The 21,018-nt window shown below is 33.3% G+C and overlaps 1 protein-coding gene and 1 long non-coding RNA gene across 8 annotated transcripts in view; one reads left to right on the forward strand and one right to left on the reverse strand.

The window, feature by feature from the left end:
• The first annotated feature begins 597 nt into the window (after positions 1-597).
• Positions 598-21,018, forward strand: part of LOC143255245 (uncharacterized) — a 28,815-nt gene continuing 8,394 nt past the window's right edge. For 2 of the 7 annotated variants that reach the window (XR_013030482.1, XR_013030477.1), the window contains exons 1-5: positions 619-672; positions 1,859-1,949; positions 2,160-2,294; positions 3,134-3,277; positions 3,977-4,009. This is a non-coding gene — a long non-coding RNA (uncharacterized LOC143255245). Of the gene's footprint in view, positions 673-1,858; positions 1,950-2,159; positions 2,295-3,133; positions 3,278-3,976; positions 4,010-19,351; positions 19,465-21,018 lie in introns of those variants that run through there. The other 5 variants (XR_013030478.1, XR_013030479.1, XR_013030481.1 and 2 more) reach the window with 5 other exon arrangements.
• LOC143255246 (ADP-ribosylation factor-like protein 6-interacting protein 1) lies at positions 4,016-19,359 on the reverse strand. The gene is made up of 2 exons (XM_076510594.1): positions 16,768-19,359; positions 4,016-5,900 (listed from the first exon to the last, which is right to left on the reverse strand). Exons 1-2 carry the CDS (start codon positions 16,838-16,840, stop codon positions 5,785-5,787), a joined length of 189 nt encoding a protein of 62 aa, XP_076366709.1. The 5' UTR covers positions 16,841-19,359; the 3' UTR covers positions 4,016-5,784.

Below are 21,018 nucleotides of genomic sequence, written 5' to 3' on the forward strand. Positions count from 1 at the left end.
TTAGTGTAATTTTTAATAAGATAAACATCATGGGAATACCCACCAAGCTCATGCACATGACAATCTCGTTATCATACTAATTGTATTGTTGCGTCACCTAATTAAAATAAACTGAAGTCTGAAATAGTTATTCAGAAATTCATGATAATCATTAAATAGAAATATAATTTAGTTGATATGTCATTAAACTGAGAAATAAATTGCACAGGAGATAAAAATGGAACAAAATATGTAGTGTTTGTCACTATACTAGAAATCGGCAGTATATTTCACTAAACATACCTCTAAAATTTGAAATGACAAGATCTAGCACGTTCTCAGAAGTTTCGACACTGATACTTGAAAACCTTGGGGAATGCCCAATCTTATCTAACCCGGAGGGGGGGGGGGACATAGCGCCAGAGGAAAGTTCAGCTAGTTACGAATAAACTTCTGAGAACAGCAAAGACAAGAAGTCTCAGTAGAAGAGCGAATAAATATCTCAGATATTTCTTCGAAGGAAATTATTATTCATTATTCATTGTCCAAACAAGTTACGCGCGCGCGCACACACACACACACATACATGTTCACGTATCTATGTATATATAAGTGGACCAAACAAGGTCTGAAGTAAAACGTGCGTAAACTGCTATAGAGAAAGGAGCAATTAAATCGAATATCATGAAAAATGTAAGGAAATATTTATTGTTGATATTTAATAAAGGATAGTCACGTGTTCAATCCATAACTTTTGTGGCATGCTCTATCTTCTCCATATGGCAGAGCAATATGTCTGCGGACTTAATGCTATAAACCGTGTTTCAATATCCGTGGCGGGCAGAGCACTCATAGCCCTTTGTCTAGAATTGTGCTTAATAACGATGAACGTGCTATACTAAGCAGCAATTCCTGGAACAGCGTTTTCTAAAATATTATGGTAGTTATACACTAATGACATACCAAGCACTTTCCAAAACGTAGACCCTCCCCTTAATTTATAGATTCCTTGCACATTTTTTCAAGTCGCGGAGCACAGTGAAGCAGATGTCTAGCAGTAATCCTCTGTTTATGTATTTTACCCTTTTATTAAGTTTTTGTGTACTTTGATTAATCGTTTATTAATATTTTGTATTTGACATTTCTCACTCCAAATTTTCTTTAAATGAGATGCTGCTTGTTTAGAACTAAGAATATCAATTCTGCTATTACTTTACGCTATAACAATAGGTTAAACATAAACCCAAACTTGTGTAAAAAGCCAAATATATATTCGCACAAAGTAAGCGATTTATGCAAAATTTAACTGCTGCAGAAGTCCTCTTTCAGCCTTGCAAGTGGTCAGGTGATTAAGGCACTCGACTCGTAATCAGAAGGACGCGGGTTCGACTTCCTATTACACCAAACATGCTCGCCTTTTCAGCCGTGGGGCGTTATAATGTGACGGTCAATCCCACTATTTGTTGGTAAAACATAGCCCAAGAGATGGCGGTGGGTGGTGATGACTAACTGTCTTCCCTCTAGTCTTACATTGCTAAATTAGAGACTGCTAGCGCAGATAGCCCTTTAGTAGCTTTTGAGCGAAATTCAAAATTTGAATTATTCGAAGATCTTGGATTCTGGATATAATTTTATGCATCCTTCTGCTTTTCCTGATTGTACTTTACCTACTTTTAACGGATTTTTACTGGAACCTATTGAAAAGGGGAGGGGGGGTTAAGGTGTATTCCGTTTCCCACGCCACTAATAAATATACGAGCAACTGAGAAAATTAATATTTTAACTACGATCATTGAGAACAAAGGCTTAGTTTTAAGGAAGGTGAATGTTTTGTTCTGCTTTTTTCTTCTTTATTTTATAATATAATGAATGCGGGTAGGACCGGTAGGTGGCTCGCAAGGCCCTTTAACTCCGCCAAATGGGTTCGAGAAGGAAAACGTTTGAGAACTACTGGCCTAGGTAAACAAAAGGTATTTTATTTCAATTTCTCTCTAACTTTTACGTCAATTTGTATTTAACCTTCGTAAAACCTATTTAACTATAGATTCAGTTAACTGCATACCCTATGACATCTATCCTTTACATAGAAGGACACATTTATAGACCGTCAACAATATTAAAATATCGTATTTCATTAAATGGGTCCACCACACATCTTTCAATTCCTTTTCCTTCTCCAGATTTGTATTTTTGTCTTCTTTGGGATGCTGATGGTTGCTTCATCCGGTGATATTAATGCACCGATATGTGTATGCGATGAACCGGAAAATATTGGGATTATTGGGAGAAAACGGAGTTTCATCGGAAGTTCAAGCGTAAGTATCTTATAAGAACATTATTCTTTCTCTCTACTTTCGTGTGTAAGCTCTAACACAAACGTTCAGGTTATGTAATTGTTTGTAAAGCTTTTCCAATTTAATGGATGTGTTCATACTTTATCATTAAAACTAATAGAAGACATTCCAAAGATTGGATTAGCATAAGTTAAACATTTTAGTTAGGTCTAAACTAAGTCACTTGAAAGAATTTATTAACTTATAATCAAATGGTTGTCGTAAGATCTCGCACTCTTTCGTTATTCTCAAATCGGCGAGTACATAAATACATCTCGTTAACATGGTTTCTAGAATTTCATTATGGTGTTTTTATTGTATAAAAATATTAAGCTTTCCATTAATAGAAACAGACTTTTAAACTCGGAAGAACGTTAATGGATTTCTCTGTGTATTGAACTTAATTTTATGCTACGTCTTGGACTTTGTTAATATACATAATTACTATTGTCTCATTAAACAAGTTGTAACAATGTAATGACTTTTACAGCCAAAATTTTAATTACCTTTAGAACTAAAAGGGTATTAGTCATAAAGAGAAATGTCTCGCAACTGGTGGGTCAAAAGCTGTAATAAATCTGGCACTTGGTGAATAGGGCTCTCGATTCCCTACTTAAGGTCGCATCACCGAACATACGACCCTTTTCACCCGTTGAGTCAGTGTTTCCTTAGGATAACGCAAGAATTAACTGTGAATGGTAATGACTAGCTAGCTACCTTCATTCTAGTATATCACTTCTAAATTAGAAATGGCTTGTATAGATCCCTCAAGTGCATCTGCGCGAAATTTAAGAAGCTAATCAAATACATTTATTTTGCAGCAAAATTGAAAACGACCTTGAACAAGCACTTAAGTTGAACGGCACCGAACAGGATGAAGCTAGTATATCTGGAAGAGGAAATTCTCGTCTGTTTCGTATACTTCGACTTTCGAATGCCTGTGACACTCATACCTGCCGATTCGGGTAAGGCTTATACAAATAGTTATGCGCTTCTATGCTTAATAATAAGTAATTTTGTACATCAAGTGCTTCACATTAATCATATTTTGCCCGAAATATATAGTAAATATTAAGTTACGAAGTACGACAGTTATCGCCGAAATTCATAAATTTTATGACGAGACAACTTATTTGTCATATGCGTGAGTTAGAAACTTATTTTCGTGTTCTTGCTGCAGATATTAATCACTCGATACACTAGTGAGTTTATTAATACACTTACATGGTTAATTGTTGTAACTGAACAAACAGGAAATAACACTAAATGTCTAACAGCTTTTAAGGTTGTTAACGAAAACAATATTAAAAAACCTGTTTTAAACAACATTTATTTAAAACGATTCGATTAAAAATAGTTACGACCAAAAGATTCCAACTGACAAGATGTCTGTAAACCAAACTCCATCTGAGAAAACTGTTACGAAGTCGAAAAGTAAATGGGTAAAAATTTTTTCAATACGCGCGTATCAGTGTTGTTAATTGAATAATCTCAAACCCACTGAATGTTTACGTATTTTACTTTAACGTTAGCTATGTTTGTTTGTTTGTTTGTAAATGAACAACAAAGTGTTATTTTGGTTTTTTTTGTTACATCTTGCACAGAGATGCTGGTATTTGTACAAAGTATTCTAATGCTCTTGAAATGATTTTGTTACGTTTCAGATCAAACATCCATCGCTGTGACTACTTACCTCCGTAAGCATATCTTAGTTTTAACTATACTACAACACTTGAAGATTTAAAATGTATAAAACATTTATTTGATTCAGGCTTTGTTTGATACAATATTAAAAATAATAAAACCTATATTACTTGCAGATTAATGTTTTCATATATTTTAATATCTTTTTTTATACTCGCAATAAACAGTTGTTAATAATGCTATGCTTAACTTAAATTGTCATTACTCTCAAACCAAAACGTAGATATATATTAAAGATCTATTTTTTGTTTAATTATTATCATTATCATAACTCCTACGATATGGCCGTTTTTATTCAATATACTACATCAATTCTCTGATTTTAAATGGAATTATAGAAAAGCTTTACTGAGCAACTGAAAATGAACTCTGAAAGTAATTTTAAGTTATAAATGTGATATTCGTAAAAAGGTACGTGATGGTACTGTAACATGTAATATCACTTGCAAAACATGTTTGTGATAAGTCAGATGCACGTGTTTCAGAACGACAAGGGCCTGGCATGGCCTAGCGCGTTAAGGCGTGCGCTTCGTAATCTGAGGGTCGCGGGTTCGCGCCCAAGTCGCGCCAAACATGCTCGCCCTCCCAGCCGTGGGGGCGTTATAATGTTACGGTCAATCCTACCGTAACCCAAGAGTTGGCGGTGGGTGGTGATGACTAGCTGCCTTCCCTCTAATCTTACACTGCAAAATTAGGGACGGCTAGCACAGATAGCCCTCGAGTAGCTTTGTGCGAAATTCCAAAACAAACAAACAAGGAGAATCACTCTAGAATATTCAGCGCTCATGCAGTGCCAAAGTAATAAGAGAACAGAACTAAATGACTTTATTACTGAACCACCAACTCCTGTGACTGCTTCAATAACAAACTCACAAACTGTTTTTTTACCAAACTATTTTCTAGAAGTTTACAAAAAAAAAAAATTAATGCATGATGTAAATTTGTTTCAAGAATCCTTTATTTAATTTCTGAAATGTTAAGGGTGTAACCTACATATAGCTTTAATGTTACATTTATGACTTTCAATAACTTGTGTGAAATTTTTACCATAAGTATTTAGAAAAGTATGAGGTAAAAATAAAGTCACTGAATAAGAAGAATTTGCATCATTTTTTTCAGCAAGTTTGAGGTTCTATACAGAATTATCTATATTAAAAACACATAAGAAAAAACAGATAAGCTGCAGTGAAAGACAAACAGAGATCAAGATAAACACAGTGTGACTATAAAACAAATTAATATTTAGTCTAGAACTTTTCAAGTTCACCAAAGAAAATATACATTATCCTAAAATGTAGTGTAATGGATTGACTAAAATGGAATATGAGAGAAAAATATCTACATTCTAACATGATGTTTAATTTAACTTATTTCTTAAACCTTTAAAAGGTGCATTAGCTTTCAAAAAGTATGAAATATTCTCTATGCTATAAAACATTTAACTGAAAAAACATGAGAAATATACCTGCAGTCTAACATGACATTTTATCTCATTTCTCAAGCCTTTAAAAAGTGCATTAGCTTTTGAAAAGTATGAAGTATTTTCTATATTACAGAAAAGATGAATGTTAAAAAGACAGAAGCTTGCAATAAACGTTCAATCTTAAATCTTAATTCAGATATAAATATTGACTAGTGCTTTGAGCGATAAGAAACTTGGCACAAAGAAACTGACAACATATTACACTGGTGACAAATCAATAATATCTAACATGTTGTAATACAACTATCAACTACAAGAAGGTTGAGGTTTTCAATGATATTCAATTTACTTCTTCTTTAGCTTCTGACCAACAATGTTTTTCAGCTGCTGTGCTATTTGACGACTGTAGTTTTGAAGAATTCCTTGATGTTTTAGACCAGGCAGCGTCACCGGTCCTAGAACTGTAAATATATATTAATGAGTAAAAAAAGAATAAGTTGGTTGGTTGTTTGGCATTTTACAGTGCAAAGCAACTAGATTATCTTTGCCAAACTACTGGAAAAAAACTTAAAAGTAAAATTATTAAAATTTGTGAAAAGGAATCGAGGTAACACAAAATGAAGTTTGATTTTTTAATTAGAAACTTAAATAACATTAAATTCAATTTACAGTAAATCTAGTTTACAGCCATGAAAGAGAAAGTAAAATAATACCAGTTTCAAAAGACCTTTTGTAGTATAATTTTAATTATTATAAGTCGCCAGAATGACTAATGGGTAAGTTCAAACATAAACGCCAGTCACCTGAAGTTGGCCTTTCCAGTCTTGGCTTCAAGTTATTTGACATCATGGCAATTTTCAAATTTTGTATGAAACTAATTTTACTTAAATTTGTAAAAAGGAATCATGTTAAAAACAAAGTCTAATTTACGAATTAAAAACTTAAATAACATTAGAAAGGCCAATGGCCTTTACAAAAACTAAAAGCATTTCTAAGGTTGACAGTGACACCATCTCCAATAACACTATCCAACGTAAGGAATAAACCTTGGAACAAAACATGTTGAAAATGGTGTCATTGTTGAAATTCGTAACGACGGCACGACAGCGAAATGTGGGCTATTGTGACCTGAGTGTCACACAGACCACACATTGATGCATCATTCCCAGATAAAAGAAAATGAGTTAAAAAAAGTATGACCAACGTGTAGTCTAGTTAGGACAACTTTCTCTTTAAAGAAACAAGATAGCCAAAGTCCAAGAAAAGGTTTTATGTGGAAAAAAACTTGTTTTCACATTGCTCATTCCAAGTCAATTGCCAACTGGCACAGAGCCGAGCTATAAATACAGGACCATAACCCACATATGGAACAGACATAGCAGTGATAGTGACAGAGCAGAGAGAGTTAGCTGTGGTGTCGGCAAGCTTGTTCCTGTGAATACCAACATAACCTGGCATCCAGAAGAACTGGACAGAAGATGTTAAAGAGAAATGGGCCAGTTGGTTTTGAATGTCAGTGAGAACAGGGTGAGAACTAACGTCAAGCAATTCCAGGGCCAGTAGAGAACTAAGTGAGTCAGTACAAATAATACAATTTGAGTACTGCGTCGTTTCTACATGATCTAGGGCAAGAGAAATGGCATACAGTTTGGCAGTGAATACAGACACTGTAGAGGGGATTCTATGTGCAACCATCAAACCACAACAAACCATGACAGAGCCCACAGAATCACCTGATTTCAAACCATCCGTATAAATGGAAATGGAGGGATGGTTCGAAATATGTTCAGCAAATAAAAGGTGGTTTATGAGTTTCTGTGTACAAGCTCTCGACAAGGGAAGTACAGAAAGCCCTGGTACAGAGCCAAAGTCCCTGATGATGAATGGGGTCTAGAATTTTCAAGGCTGAGGTCCTGGCAGAGTCACAGACTAGAGACCCATAGTCTAGTTTTGATCAATTAACAAAACCACATATCTTTAGCACAGAACATCAATCTGCTCCCCAAGTGTTGGAAGAGAGGACATGGAGGATGTTCAGTGCTTTTGTACATTTGACTTATAGCTGCTTGATGTGTAGTATAAAGGTCAGCTTAGAGTCAAAGATAAGCCCCAATAACTTTGTTTCAGGGATCACGGGAAGCACAACTTCACCTACATAGAGTTCAGGATTGGGATGAATACCCTGTTGGAGGCAAAACTGCATGCAGAGTAAAGTTAAAACTGTTTGCTGTGGTCCACTTCAGTAAATGATTGAGGGCATTCTGTAGCTGCTGCTCAATAAACCTCATGTTTGATAAGTGACATGAGATGTGAATGTCATCAAAATTTATCCTGTTTGCAACAGTAAGAGGGAGTTGTTAAGTGATGGCAGTAATCTTTATACTGAAAAGTTTAACACTCAAAACATAATCCTAAAGAACTCGAAGTCCCTGCAGGAAAGAACGGGAAAGTGTCGAACACACATGAACTTGAAATCACCTGTCCATTAAAAATTCTTTAATAAAATAGGGCAAATGGCTATGTAACCCATATAAGTGGAGGTCTCACAATATGCCATACCTCCACATAGTATCATAAGCCTTCTCAAGGTCAAAAAATATTGCTACAAGATGTTGTTGTTTGAGAAAGGCTTCTCTGATTGAAGTTTGAAGTTGAATCAGGTGATCCACAGTGCAGTACTGTCATCAGAACCCACACTGAGTGAGTGAGAAGCGGTTGTTTAATTCAAGAGACAGTTCATCAAAGCAACTGTACAATAGTTTGAAGGAATCTTGGGATCCTTCTCAGGCTTAGAGAAAGGTAGGACAATAGACTGATGCCTTGCATCAAGAAAAACATTCTCCAGCTGGATCTGGTTAAAAACAATCAAAAGAATAGCAAGAGAAGCAGGAGATAGATGGAGTAGCATCTTGTAGTGTAAATCATCAGGTCCGACTGATATATATATAAATGGCTCGTTTGAGTTGAGAAAATATTTTACGTAGATGGGAGAACAACGTTTCGACCTCCTTTGGTCATCGTCATGTTCACGATTATAGTCATAGAAACCATCAGCCTGAAAGGAAAGAGGTGATTGCCCTGCCTGAGTTTTGATAGCTAAGAAGGTGAAGGATGAAGCAGAAGTGCTAGATACCTGGCAAAAGCTTTCACTGAGAGTATCGGTCATGCTCTGGTCATCAGCTACTTCCTGGCCATCAGAGAGGAAGATCAAAAGAGGGGACAGAATTATACTGCACACTGAGCTTTCAAATCTTGTCCCACATGACTTTGGAACTGGTGGTATAGGAGACATTCGTTGTGAATTTAATCCAAGATTCCTTCTGGCTTTGACATCTTACCTGCCAAGTATGTGCATGGGCCCACTGGTAAGCATTGTGGTTTGAGAGTGCGGGATACCAACGAAAGTATCCCAGGCCCGTTTTTGAATCTTCTGTACCATGTGACAGGTAGAATTCCACCATGGACAAGGATACTGTGGAAAATGTGTCCAGGTTTTAGGAATACATTGAGTTGCTGCCTGTATAATACAGTCAGTCACTGAAGAAGATACATCCGAGGAAATGCCTGCACCTGGAACCAAAGGAAGTAGATCTGGGAGTTTGCTGGAATGAGTGTTAGGAACAGAGATGGATGTTGACGTTGTTTCATCAACTTTCTTAACCACAGACATCCAAAGATTTTTCATATGGTTTGAGAACAATTCTTTCGAAGGCACGGCAATATCCGTGTGCACTCCCACAGTAGTAGTGGAATGAAGTGCAGCAGCATAAGTCCTAGGTGAAGTGGTGGACAGTAAATTTTGAGTCTCAGGATGAATAATGTTTTGAATCATTTTCAAATGATGTACCTCTTTTTCTTCCAACCACTTAGGGCAAGAACGAAAGTAGGATGGGTGAGAGCCGTTAAATTTAACACAATGAGGATCTGTTTCACACTCACAGGCATTGTGGTCCTTTGCTATTGCAATGAGTACTCATCAAGGAACCACAAATGATGTCTTCTAGTGACCAAACTGCTGACATTGGAAACATCTGAGAGCCTTTGGAATATATGGGTGTACCTTGCAATTAAGAAAACCTGTCTTGATGGTAGCAGGTGGACATGGTAATGTAAATATCAACATTAGGGCAATGGTCAGCATCATAACTCCATCTTTGCGAGTGGAGATATGCCTCACTGCAGAAACTCCTTGGGTGGAGAAACCAGCAAGGATCTCTGATTTGGGGAATCTCTCTCAACGATAACTCTTTGTGATGAATTCAAAGTGGCATGGGGAGTAACCTCAATGGGTATATTCCCAATCACCTTTGAATGCAAGAATAGTTCACTATGTTTAGGAGTGGATATTTCCACCAATGTGTCACTAGACTAATGCTTTCTGACTGACTTTGGAGAGCTACCAAGTCCCTCTAGTCCTTTCTGAATAAAGATAAAACAATATTTGTTCTAAAAGTTTGTCTGAAAGAGAATATAGTACAAGAAAATGAGATACAGGTATTACAGAGATTAAAGATTGATGCTCAGAATCTTCAAGACATGGTCATTTACCTATGGGCTGTTTATTCACTATTTTATTTAAATTTTTATTTAAGATATCCTTAATAAAGGAAGAATATCTCAGTGCCCACTGACCATACCCACTATGGAGCCCTATGAAAGAATGCTCTACAGTGCCAAACAAGGGCACTGCAGCAATGCCAGTATTTCATGAGCACTTTTCTCAAGCACCAGCATCAGATACAATGTCCACAAAATCTACAGAGAGCATCCAACACTGTACTTGGTTGATCCTAGCCCAAGTAGACTAGCTGACTGATCCTGGGAGGGCCACCTCTAGGCTGCCCATCAGCAGGAATTCAAGGTCAAAGTGGTGTGTTAGGGTTGAATCCCTCAACCACCAGGAATCTCTCCTCCCATTTACTGGTCGCCATGCATAGCAAACACATGGGTGGATGTTTAGATCCCAAAGGAAGTAAACTGAAAGAACAGAATCTTCTCTGGAAGATCTTCTCACCACATACAGGAATCCACACCGAGGAAGAAAAAAAGAATAAGTTAACTAAGTGCTAGTACTTCTGGTTTGTGATATTTCTGTACAATATTTTGAAAATCAATGTGGAAACATGTTTCAATAAATGGTATCCTTTCAAATATAACTCAGAACCTGTAAAATTTTATTATACATATATAAAGTTCAATATGCTTTATTATTATATATAAATACTGCCAAACTAATTAACGTCTACTTCTTACTATAGACTATTTTGCATTATTTAGACTATCCAGGCACAAACTACTGAGAGTATTCACCTGACAAAACACAGTATTGGATATAAACATTTTATTTATTTATTTGTTAGCTCTGTCTCAAAGACATTAAACCTCTCAACATGGACTCAGTCAATCTGACAAATCATTGACCTCTTTGTGTTTGTTTAGTTATCATAGCTTTGATACTATTAATTTTTAATATGACAGACTTTCAGTAAATATTATAAGTTTTTCACATATAAAAAAATCATATTTTTAGTGAAATATCTTTAATAAACTAAAAAAAAGAGATTTGTCCATGAATATATCAAGCATTATTTTAACAACCTGTGTGGAAAGTGATTATCATGTTAAGAATAAAAAATACTTTTCTTCATCTTAAAAATCTCAAATTTCATTTGCATAATCTCTAAAACTTCTTAAATGCATTTGTTTTCAGTAAAATGTTATATGTTATTTCCCATATCCTCACTTTATACAAGATTGGTTAATCTGACTGACATCATAACCACCACAAAAAAAAGTAAAATAAATTGAGATCACCCCTTTGGTTCTTTCTAAAATGACTTCAGTTGTAACATGAAACTACATTTGTTTATCTTAAGTAGATTTAAACTCATGGCAGTATACATCTGTTTAAGATTCTATTGCTTTATTGCCCTTCAAACCATGTCTAACTACAACAATTTATACAATTAAATATTGTAAATCACAAGGAACGTTGAAGCTCACGTTATGCTCTCACATAACGTTAGTCACGAGCTACTCAAAGCTGTTTACGTGAGTGCCTCATGAGATATTCTCATTGTTATTATTTATTTTACCCTTTACTGTTAACTATTGAGGGCACTTAGCTATACTCTTTTTTTTTTAACTAATAAATAGTAATGCACTAAATAATTTTTATTTAATTAAACAATAACATGCAAAATCAGATAATTTCCCATAACTATCACCACTTTTATGGTTTTCTGACTATAAGACAAAAGCTGTTACAAGTTAATCAAAGCTAGCATTATCTTTCCCTTGGGAACGAAACTTGTACTAACAAAGAAAATGACAATTCCCTGTTCAGAAAAGAATGCAATATAATGAGTTATTTGATAAATGAAAACCTTGGCTTTCTATTGGTTACTAACTAGAGAACTCATCTACTAGATGGAATTTATAATAATATATGATAAAGGAAGGTTATCTCAGGACATTAAAAGTTGCTTTCCTTTATATGTAACTGTAAAATGCAAAATAAATATGTTCACAGAAAATGCAAAGCTGAAAATTTGTATGTATCTACCTACACACCTAATAAGCCTCCACATCAAATTTTGTGAAGATCCATCTACATGGAAAGAATTAGTAGTAAAAAACGAAAAACTCCTGTAAAAACTACAAAACTGAAAATCTGTATGTATCTCCCAATAGATTCAATGAACCTACATACCAAATTTGGTAAATATCCATCCACACCCAGCAAGTAGTCACTTGGACATACAAGAGACAATACTATTATATTTATTCAGATACATAATATTAAGAATACGTGAATAAAACAGAGAAGATGGGATGTTTAAAGAAAAGGTATGCCTTCTCATACAAGGGGAAATTCAGGATTTATTTTAAAATTGCCTTACAAAATGAATATACTTAATATATATGTATAAAATTAAACTATGGAGTATTAATTACTATTCTATGATATACTATTTGGCATAACATAAAGTAGTTTAATAAAATTTTGAATTTATATCACTAAAACCTTGTAATATTCACAGTACAGGATGAGAATGGCAATAGAGTTAAGCATATTTTCATTCATTTGATATCATGTCAATATACTTTTATTTGTTAGTAGATGTCTTGTATTTAGGTTATTTTATGGAAGTGAAAGAAGACATGAATATTGCATTTTATCAGACAAGTCTTAAATGTTATTTTTAGACACTTCTAACATGGAACTTGTAAACTACTAATTTATACACATATTGAGAACTTGGCACACTTTATTATAAATAAGTATTATCTTGATAATTAAACCCCAAGGGTAAACAAAGTACACATGACTACAACTCTCTGTCTTTTCTTTAATGTTACTTAAGTTAACAGTACTGACTAGAATGTTTAATATATTTATTTTTGGTATAAATGCTAACTTGCTTTTTTATCTTTGTACATGGATTTAGGGCTAACTTAAATCACATAAGTTTGTTAAATCTCCTGATGTATTACAAGATGTATTCTCAAAAATAACACTACCCAACTGATGAAACAATGCATTTTACTCTTCATAAATAAGAACATTATATTAAATTAGCTATTTTAGTTACTTGGTTGGTTTTCAATTTTAATCTATGTAGGTAGCTTGTTCAGATTTGTCAGGTTTATTCTGGATTATTTACAGTAGGTGCCTGACTTATTAGTGATAATTTTCAATTATAAGCAAATGGTAACACAGGCTGCTTATTTAAAAAGAAATATATTAAGAATAAACCAAACATATATAGCCTGTTCAGTTGTTGATATTACGCTTACTTGGGTACTTGTCCTTCAGACAAGTGATCAGCAATTCTCACTTGACCAAAGGGCATAGTTACTTATACAAAGTTCTAGCTAGCTATCTTGCATGTATATTCTAATGGAACTTTGAATGCCAGTTGACCAGCTCACTAGTTCATGCTCGTCAGCTTCAGAGCTTAATCAGTTGTATTTGGGTGTGTGCACATCTAAGAACAAGATTTAAGTGCACTGAATATTTCCTCTACTATCTCGTTCGACTTAGGACATGCTATTGTTTGTTTTACTGCTTAAGAAATAGAATTACATGATCAGTACGAGGTGGGATCTAGGACATTAAATTGCAGGATTCATGATAAGACAAGTAATGGAAGAAAAATGACAAACCAACAAACATGGATATTCTCTAACATTTTCTATAAATGACTTCACTTGTCTGACTGCACATCTTACTTGCCCCAAATAAATGGACAAGTGTTAATATCAATCCCTGCACTGTTGGTTACCACAGTTTTATCCAAAGTGCTAAATAATTGTTTATTTTATTCCAAGTCCACATAGGCTTGTTCAGTTACTTTAGAACATGATTTGCAAGAAGAATTATTCTTCTCCATTCTGTTATTACTATACAGTCTGTGGTCATTTCACTTTAAAAATTATCACTATAAGCTTTTTATGATCAAACTCGTGATTGTACAGTCTAGAATATTCCACACAATATTAAATATTCTGATGCAATTATACTCAATTAAACCAACTAGAAACTCATACAGCTCCAGCAACATGATGTTGTTATCTTACTATTGTAAACTACTGTTAATTGGTAACAATAGAACTAAACAATGTATTATTCATAAATAGTTACATAAACAAACCATAAAATATGACACCTGAACTCAAAGAGCTGTGTATATCTAATAAAAAAAAAACTTCTTTTCTAGAAAAGTATTTACAATAGTCTACTCATATAATCTGAGCCAACATTTGTAGTCCCTTTGTTTGTCTCAATGTGAAATTTGTAGATCTGGAGGTATAATACTCATCTCTCATTCAATCATGGAGTAGTTCTTCACACTAATACACAGCTTTTAACTGATATGCATCATTAGAAACTGTCTTCACTTTCTTACAGAAGCACTGCTCCAATTCCAACATTTAAAGCATCAGCCTGAACAATGAATGGTTTGTTGTTTCTAAAGATTTACAAAGTTCCTAAAATATTCTTCAACTTCTAGAATGCTATCTGCTGTGGTCATTCCCACTTCACATTACTGTGTTGAAGTTTTTTGGTCAGGTTCATCAGCGATTCAGTATAGTTTGAGATGAACTTCCTATAGTATCCCACTAACCCAAAGAAGGATATGAGTTGTTGGTTGATCATCAGAGTCAGCGCATCTTGTATACAGATCAGCTTCTCCTCTTACATCACTATCTGTGGACTGCCCACCTTTTGTCCAAATATTCTAGCATATGTCTATGTCTAGCATAGAATAATAAAAATATAGCACTTAGATGATCCAATGGTCATATTTATTGTCATCACTCACCCAAATACCCCTCTGGGTTTTTTCAAGTGGTCTTCTCATTTGGCTGTGTGGGTCAGAATGTCAATCACATAATGCTTGATGTTGGTGGTTTTGTAGAATATATTTTTCATTATACACCTGAATGTTGCTGCTGAGTTGATTAACTCATATACCATCCTCTTGAATTGATAGTGTCAGCCTGGTGTCATAAAAGTTGCATTGTTTCTTATTTTTCTTCTCAGATTGTCTATTTTGAAATTTGTAAATAACCTTTACCTTTTCTTGGTAAAGAACTTAGCCCTGTTTCTTTTCATCATGATAGCCTCTAGATTGCTCATTGTTTCAGAGATGGAATTCATCACAAGGTTCAGTTTTGGGAAGTACATGATGAAGGAATTTGAATTGTTTCTCTTCTTCATGAATATGTGATGATTTTCATGTTGCATGGGGTCTGTCTTGCTTGTTCTATCTGTAAAGACATTTGCATACTGGTAGAGTAGATCTTATAGCTCTTTCTTCTGCTTGCATGTCACATCTTCATTGATGTTGATGTCTTTGTATGTCTCATCTTCACCTCATAGTCGTAGGTTTAGCAGGTCTTAATCTTTTGTGACAAGTTCACTGTCTTCTGGCTCTGCATTTATGACAATTACACCTGTCAATCTGTGCCTCAACAGCTGCACCCATTAGGTCTTCTTTTGTCTTGAAGTGTTGCAGACTGAAGCGGTAGATCTTGGTCTTCCCACCAATTTTCAGCTTGTAGGTCCCTCTGTTAATCACTTCCTGCACTTCAAAAGTTCCTTTCTACTGCAGGATGAGTTTGTTGTTATCTATGGGTAGAAGAACTACAACCTTCTGTCCAATCTTGAAATGTTAATTCCTAATCTTCTTGTCAGAGAAGTGCTTCTGACTGCCTTGAGCTGCATACAATCTCTTTCAAGCTAGTTGACAGATCTTCATTAGTTGGTTTATGAAGTCTAACTTTTTCTGTTTACAATTTCTTCAGCATTTGTATTGAAACATGTATTATTCTTTTGAACAGTAACTCTTTTGTACAATAGATCTCTTTTATGTTTAATTCCATATTATCTATAAACAAGAAAAAGCCACAGTTTTTATCTATCAAATGGCATATTATATTACATAGTGTTCTGAATGAGAATTGCAAATTTCACTGTTTGTACAAGCCCTTTCACATAAAAGAGATAACGACTAGTTTGAATGAATTTTTATCATCTCTTTCCTCACAGCTAAAAAGCCACAAAAATTTTGAGAGTTAGGGGAAATTGTCTAATTTTTGTATGTTGGTGCACTTTTAAATAAAATAAAATAATTTAATGGATTACAACCATTGATATAAAAAAAGGAAGGTTAAGTGTCATCAACAGTTGATAGGAGAAAAAAAGGATACACATGCATTTTATTTCTTGTTTTTTATGTTTACTCTTCCTCTATTATGATAAAAGTAACTGAAATGTAAAAATAAAGATATATTTAGATCACATTAGATTGTGGGTAATATATTTCACTAGCAGAATGGGAGCCCCACCTTCCCTAATCATTTACAACTTATAATGGCATGACTAGCAGTTATATATGGTTCAAAGAGCAATCAAAAGGCAATAAAACAATAAAGTTTAATTATAAATAAATGTTCCAATTGGTTAGGAAAGTGAAGCATGATGATTTACAACATACACACATTGTACTATTCAATTCCAATAGGGGTAAGCAGAAGGCTTGTTGTATGTGCAGAGAAAATATTTTTGTAATGATGTGTTTCTTGAAAGTTTAAAGCTACAGAGATGTGATGTATAAAACTTTAATTTGGGAAACAGTTAAAGCTTGAAGAGAAAAAGAGTTGTTACTTTTGACAGTGTTCTAATTTATGCTTAACAAGAAGCTGGTAATAAAATTTCTGACTACAAATATGTTGTTTATGTTGATTTCATTAATATTCTACACTGTTAAAAAGCAACTGGGAGTATCAACAATGAAAATAAATGTATACAGAACTTACCAAGAAGGAAGGTGAGTAACATGTTGTTCACAACATTACCAATCCAGGCCAGAGCCAATAAGCTAATCAGCATACTCACAAAGTACTGAAGAGTAGATAACACAGTGGTGAGAATATTTTTTCAAATTTCAATGTTTCAGCAGTTTCTACAAAGCCATTCATGCAAAAAATATTATAGTAGAAAAAAGATATTTGCAATTTCCTGCAATCTGGTCTGTTAAAAAAATTATTAAAGTTAAAACTACCTTGTAAGATGTGTCTTGGTTTGTTTTGAAATTCATGGAAAGCTACATGAGAGCTACTTGCACTAGCCATCCTTAATTTAGCAGTGAAAGACTATAGGGAAGGCAGCTAGTCAGCACCATCCACTGCTAACTTTTGAACTATTCTTTTACCAATGAATAGTGGGATTGACTGTCACATTATAATGTCCCACAGTTGAAAGAGCAAGTATGTTTAGTGATGAGTAAACTTCACAACTTTCAGGCCTTCACCACTAGGCTATGCCACGTCTATGCATTAGGTAACTGTATATAAAATGAAACTATTATTAATGTCTCTTGAATTGGAAATCACTACCTCAATACTTGAGTTAATTTTATGCAAATAGATTTGGATACTGGTTTACTCTATTCAACATATCTTCTCATATGCAAAATAATAAAGTAATTTAAAATATATTTCAGGGAATGTGTTATCACAAAAAAGTATGCAGTTTTTACTTATTGATAAAAAGAAAGTGAAATGTTTGTTCTTTATACTTTAAACCAAAGCAGAAACACTGATCAGAGTTAAAAGTGTGAATTTTATTACATCTCACGTGTAATTAAATTTCGATAGCCACTGAAATTTGACTTGATGAGTATACTTTCTTAGGAGCATATCAGGAGAAGCAAATAAAAGGTTATCAAAGGGATAAGTCAGCAGCATAAATACTACATATTCTTGAAATATTACATAAATGTGGTGAGTTAATAATAATCACAAACATATTATCATAAAACTTATTGTTCATATATCAAAATATTTTTTTTCCTAGAGCTAAATAAACTTTAAAGCGAACTCACTAGGATAGTACTACAGTATATCTATCTCATTATTACATGAGGAAACTATGTATTACCAACACTAATAAAAGTCATCATGGGGGCAAAAAAAGCTTTGATGTTTCTGTGTGAGGTAGAGTGCTTTCCTTCGTACCAGGTACTAAATAAATTATGGTTGTCAAGACTCCATTTTAACTTTCATTCCTACTAATTTAAAAGGTCATTGGGCATTAAACAGCTTCAACCAACATAACAGAGTCAGAACAAGAAATGCTTCTAACAGTCTTTTCAATTTATTAATAGTTGAAAAAAAAAAGCTTCACTTCAGCAACAAAGCATTTTTTGAAAGTGATGAAACTCTAGAAGTTACTACTTTATGTCAAAGAAAAATAAATAATCAAGACAATTTTTCACAACTTTTTAACCATATATTCAATACACTTTGAAATTATGCATGTAATGGACTGGCTTGATTAAAGGGAAGCTTGTTAAACTGAAATACTGTTATAGGAGAAATGACTAATGCATTTGTTAAAATTTCTGCATAAACTAAGAGCCAGTGAAACTCTGTAGCTGCTGCACACAATTTAAAATAATGGCAGGATCCTTTCTCATATGCAAGTTGGTCAGAATTCTTTTCTAATAGAAGATAATACAAGCTCCCATTGTGCTTATCTGTCCACTAACGTTCTGTAAAAAGAGGTGTCCAGAGAATGAATTGGCTAGAAAGGTTACCAGATTCCAATTGTATACGTATATATATATACCTATATACATAAAGTACCCTAAGTTGTTCAGGAGTGGGCCATATTTCAGAGTAGTTCATTGATTCACTCATCTTATGCATGCTAAATCAAGGTATGGTTTGTATGAATAGCAAATAAGGTGATCATATGATATACCAATAAACATATCTTGATTATTTATTTGACTGCAAAGTCTCTGATAAACAAGAGCTCAAATAATAAACAATGATGTATCTATCATATTATATAACTAGCTACCCAACACTTGTTCTGCATGAAAATTAAATCAGGGGTGCCTTAACAATCCTTTACCTCACCAAACACAAGTTGGTTATTTTACATAACTGAAAATTACAAAGCATCACATAGAAGATCTTTGTAATTATTAAGTGTATCATCAAAAAATTTGTCAAGTTTTAGGTAAACATTACTTGCCTGTTGTACACATAACACCAGGGAATTTTATAAAGTACCTATAATATAAATTTGTCTGTGAATTTTCAATACCTTTAATGAATCAGTTTAAGAGTAGACTGACTTTTATGTTACAAATAAAAAAATAATTTTCTTTTTACAGTTTTCATATTTCATTTATTTAAACTCTAGAGTTGACTATATGATTATCAAAATTTTTTTAAAGTAATAAGTTTTTATTTTATATATCCTCACACAAACTAGAGTTGAAAAATCAGGTCTTCTTTCTTAAAAAAGAAGAATCTAACATTTTCAATTTCATTATGTTCAGGATTTGAACTGATATACCTTTACACATTTTACATTTTAATTTTATAGGCTTACTTCATAGCTTGAAAAAGGCCTGAAGAGTGCCAAGTCACACTGGTAGATTTCTACATACTTTTGTATATACACGTACAACTTTGTACTTGTTGCTACCTGTGCCTAATTTTTTAAGTCAACAGAAAATGTAACATACCTTTAATATATGCATTTTCAAACATAAAAATTACATATGTTATTAAAATATAATATTAAAAAGCATATATAATTTAACTGGTTTTCTAAAAACATCACTAAATGCTATATGCATCAACCAGCATATCAGCACATAACTGAACAAATCCTCTACTAGTACCAATTTCAAAAGGATTGTTGAAAGTTCAATGTTGAAAATAAGCCCTTTCTGTTGGTTATAAAGAGCAGATGGTTTTGAAAACTATTTAGAAAATTTTACATATATATGGGCAGAGCTTCTGCCATGAGTTGGGAAAATTTAATTTTTATAAATGTGTGAAAAAGTTACGATGCTGAAACTGTACACTGGATCTCAGAATTTGTTAAAGATTGTGCTTATGATACATCAAACAAAGAAGCTGCAATAATACCCAAGTTATAAAAGCTAAAAGAGGGCAGTTCAAAATGCAGATGTATCATATGACAAATAGAAATGAGCACTGAGAATTTTTAAAAATATATTCTTCAAAATTGAGAAATTAAAACTTAGATGTTATAAAAGTTTAAATTATAAATAACATACTGATGTTAATTTTCTTGACATACTTTAACAATAAAGTTAACTAAATTTTGAATGCAGCTATCTGCAAAAAGCCAGGCCCAAGTTTAAAGGGTTAAAGTGGAATGCAGAAAATACCCATTATCCACTAACAGTGTTTTTCACTTGAACATTATTCATATCAATGAGTTATTTGTATTTTTTCTGTATAAATTTCAAAAATTTAGAAGTAATTTTGTAATTAAATAAAAAAATATATTTGATTCTTCTGGAAGGTATTTTAATTTTTGTCACAATTCATTACATTGATTTCTCCTTTATAAAAGGCAAGTTCATTTCATAGTTCTACTTTTTTAAAAAAAGGATTAACTAATTTATATGTAAAGGTTGGCTGGTATGGGTATCAATACTTTTAAAAATAAAGCATAGAACAATGTTTCAACTTTCTAAGGTTATCTTCATAAAACAAGATTGAAATGTTGTTCTCTGCTTTATTGGTAAAAGTGTTAATACCCATATCAGCCATCATGAGATACATGTTTAATTCAAGTGGGTTTCTCGTCATCATGAGTAACTAATTTATTTAGAGTATTATATGCATTAGTCATCAATCTCATTTTCAAATGCTTTCTTTCAAGTACATTTTCTAAAATAATTCATGGAAGGTAGAACTTTTTTGGAAACTGTTAAAGCAAGGTGTTTCCCAAATTAGTGGAAACTTGTATTTTAAAATTACATGCCACATTAAATTTCAAAATTGTTAATACTCTACAATAATTGTTAGAACATTCCTAAGGCCTTGTTAATCTTGTATACAAGGGTGGGATCATGGTCCACATCATAAAATGTTTATCTAGTTACATTAAAAATTTAATTAAACTATTTTATTATCAACGTTTACAAATAAACATGGCATAAAAATATAGTTGATAAACCAAACTTTAAAATTTACAGGTTTTAATTTCTTAATCTTAACAGGTAATATTTA

The sequence above is a fragment of the Tachypleus tridentatus genome, chromosome 7 (genome assembly GCF_004210375.1).
Source record: "Tachypleus tridentatus isolate NWPU-2018 chromosome 7, ASM421037v1, whole genome shotgun sequence".
Classification (NCBI taxonomy): Eukaryota; Metazoa; Arthropoda; class Merostomata; order Xiphosura; family Limulidae; genus Tachypleus; species Tachypleus tridentatus.